The sequence below is a fragment of the Eurypyga helias genome, unplaced genomic scaffold, assembly GCF_000690775.1.
Source record: "Eurypyga helias isolate BGI_N326 unplaced genomic scaffold, ASM69077v1 scaffold19078, whole genome shotgun sequence".
NCBI classification, from domain to species: Eukaryota; Metazoa; Chordata; class Aves; order Eurypygiformes; family Eurypygidae; genus Eurypyga; species Eurypyga helias.
Genome location: NW_010269110.1, coordinates 17581 through 20785, shown reverse-complemented (window position 1 = coordinate 20785; position 3205 = coordinate 17581). Strand labels below are relative to the sequence as shown.

At 37.7% G+C, this 3205-nt stretch overlaps 1 protein-coding gene across 1 annotated transcript in view; it reads right to left on the bottom strand.

The window, feature by feature from the left end:
* Positions 1–2072: 2072 nt before the first annotated feature.
* HSD17B4 (hydroxysteroid (17-beta) dehydrogenase 4) overlaps positions 2073–3205 on the bottom strand; it is a gene marked incomplete at both ends in the record, with an annotated part of 17982 nt that continues 16849 nt past the window's right edge. Inside the window, one exon of the mRNA XM_010157993.1 lies at positions 2073–2138. Within this exon, the coding sequence (XP_010156295.1) occupies positions 2073–2138 (66 nt within the window). The remainder of the gene's footprint in view (positions 2139–3205) is intronic.

Here is a 3205-nt window from a genome sequence, read left to right as displayed (position 1 = left end):
AAACGATTCTGTGATTCTATGAAAAAAATATTCTTCCTTTTAGAAAAAAAAAACTTAGCCCAGTGTAGGTGAGTTAGAACTGAACATAACTTTCAAGACCACCTGTCTCTGACAGTGAAAGTTAGGAGTTATCACTTTAAACATTTTTAAAATACGCAGGATGGTCTATTTCTCAAGTGTTTACTACACGATCATGCTATGAGAAGTTATGGGAGGAAATGCTGATTATGAAGAGCAGTTTAGTGTTGTATTGTGCTAACACCAAAAAAAAATGGGTGGTGAACTATCAGTGGATATTAATACAGTTCAAGTTAACTGCCATCTGCAAAATGACTCCTTCAGTCCGTCTCATACTCTGTACTAATTCCATAGCTGAATGACAGCAGTCATTTCTGTAAACCTCTTTTTCATTTCAACACCAAGAAAAATATTTTAAAAACATCAAGGCAGTTCTGTCTCATTCCACAGACACATAATTGTAGTATCTTGGTAACATTTCCCCCAGCTGTCCCTTACATCAAAGTCTGTATTCATGCCCATGAAGTTACCAAGTTCTACACGCTCCCCCTCCAGTACACAGGCACCATCACTTAGGCACAGATGCTACTGAACAATTTGGCAGATAAGCCTCGCAATTCTCAAAGTCCTCTGGTTGCAGCTCCTGCAAGCTCTAATTGAAGAGGAATTCTCTTTATCTACATACCTGCCAGAGTAGATCTTAAAATAAAACAAGTGTGGTGGCTACTCTTTCCACCTCCTTTATTTCCAAAAAAAGATTTTGCAGTAGCAAAATTTCCCAACTTCTGCATTATGTGGTCACTAACATCTTCATTTATCTTACAAACTTAGCATTTTATACACAGTAAACATTCCAGGCATAACAGTTTAAAGCTCAGAAACCACAATTACCGCACGAACAAGGGGATCATAAATGTCATCTGAAAATTGATGGACCTGGAATCAATTCCTATATAACCACGCAGAGGAGAATCTGAACTAGAGTTCCAACACACAAAGTAAACACTTTTAAGTACTGGGCCATTAGGGTTGCTGTGTCATAAAGTGCCAGCTGCTAGAGAGCACCTTCCAGTACATTTAACCTCCTCCCAGGAACAAAGCACTCTCTCACCATTCTCTGCTCACCTGGCAAACTTCGCTGAAGCCTATTCAGAAGCATTAGATATCTGCAGCTCCTACATCTCTGCTGTGAATTTTAGGAGGCAGCAAGTACATCAGTAACAAAAACAGAAGTGCTGATCTAAGCTCTCTTTCCTGGTTTAAGTGGGTAGGGCTAACTCTGACTTCAAGCACATGAATCAGCTGGATGAGACTTAACTTTAATTACTCCATATATAATCAAAGGCTAAGGAGACATCACATTCACCACAGTTCAGCTGATGCTCAACATTTTAATTGAATCTCCAAAAGCTACAGCCTCCTGCCATGACTGAACTGCTTTTGAAAATACAACTCAGTGTCTTAATACGGGTAGCTCCAGACTTTACTACTTCTCAGACACCTGCAAATGTTCAACTTCAGAGAAGGATATATTTATGTACTCAGGTTTCTGCCTATGGGAAGTAGATGCCCTTCAAACCAGTGGACAAACAGAAACACAGCTGGACAGACATATGTCAGTATTTCAGGTTTCTTATTTTTTAAAAAACAGAAATTTTAACTTTTTCAAAATTGTGAACTTTAAGTGCTTTTTTTACTTGTCATGATGTGTTTGCTTGCGTCATTTGCTATAAACTGCACACATTTTGAACGTTAACCACAACAGAATACAAATGGTCATTTCCTCCTTCTACGTAGAATTTTGTAATAAACTATTATAAAAACACATCAGCCTTATGAAAAGAATGTTTCAGATTCAGTTTCAGTTCAGTACATTGAACTGTCATAACTTAACCTAGCACAAATGTTAGCTTTACGTTATACACAGATATATACACACACATATACATATATAAATACCTGGGTTATATCAGAAAATTTGAACTATTACTGCACATCCTATGACTCCTTTCTCCAAACAAACCCTTTCACACCTAGAGCATAAAAAACTTTACCTGATCAGCTGTTGTGACATCAGAAATCACAGCATCAGGGGGTCTGTTGGGTGGATTCACTGGTACCTAAAGCAAAATCAGTAGGATTAGTATTTCACTGAAAAAAAATCTTTTATCCGTACAATGCCAGAGTATGTCAGGTATATAAAAAAGAAGAAACAGCACTTACAAAGCTGTTAGGGTTCCTCCTACCCTTTCTACATTTACAGACAAATAGAAAAAGTTATTTAGGCCAGAAAAAGTCACTTACCAAGGCTAGCTTTACAAAGACAGCAATCCTCAGGCATCAGATCTGGCTAACAGTTACACACTACAGATGATCAGATTGACTTCACTTCTTCCAAACTATCCAAAAAAGCTCAAGCAATAAAAATAGCTGTCTCACAGAACACTTGTGTTTTGGAACACAGAAAACGAAAATGAAGCATTTAAAATAATCCCTTAAAAGCACAATGGAGTACGAAATTATTTAGTAACTCACTTACGGACTACATCATTTTCAGTCTTTAAGAACTTCCAGCTCTTTTTTTGTTTTGCACTTCTTTCTTTCGTTGTTGCCACTACATGCTGCATATTAAGCCCCACGTTATTGTAAAAAAGCTGTTCCTGGTGCAATCTACAGCTTTGTTGCTCAGTTTTGAAGATACAAACTCTACCAACAGACTGACAGAGAACACCTTGATCATGATAAACACAAAGAACACCACCATCAATTCAAAACTGTTAAGCTACCTGAAATACTTTTCCCCCTATCCTTTTTGGGTTTCAAAACTAACAAACAAAACCCACAAAAAGAGAAAATGGTGTAAAATCTAAACCGAAAGCAAGCAACTTGACTTGAAGTCAAGTGAAGAGTGTAAACTCTTTGCTGAAGAAAAGAGAAATCACAAGAGGCTGACTGCTGTGTAGTTTCACATCTAAGGACAGCAAAGGATCTTTCCTATTTATTAACAGCAGAGCAAAGCCACCTCTTGGGTGGAAGACTCGACAATATCACTCTTGCTTTTGTCATTTCAGAGAACCTCAACAGACCTACACATTCATCAGCTTGACAGCAAGGACACTACCTAACATGCTTTCAAAACAAGAATGGCTTTTCCATCTATTTTCAGTTGGTTTTAGAAAATCAACCC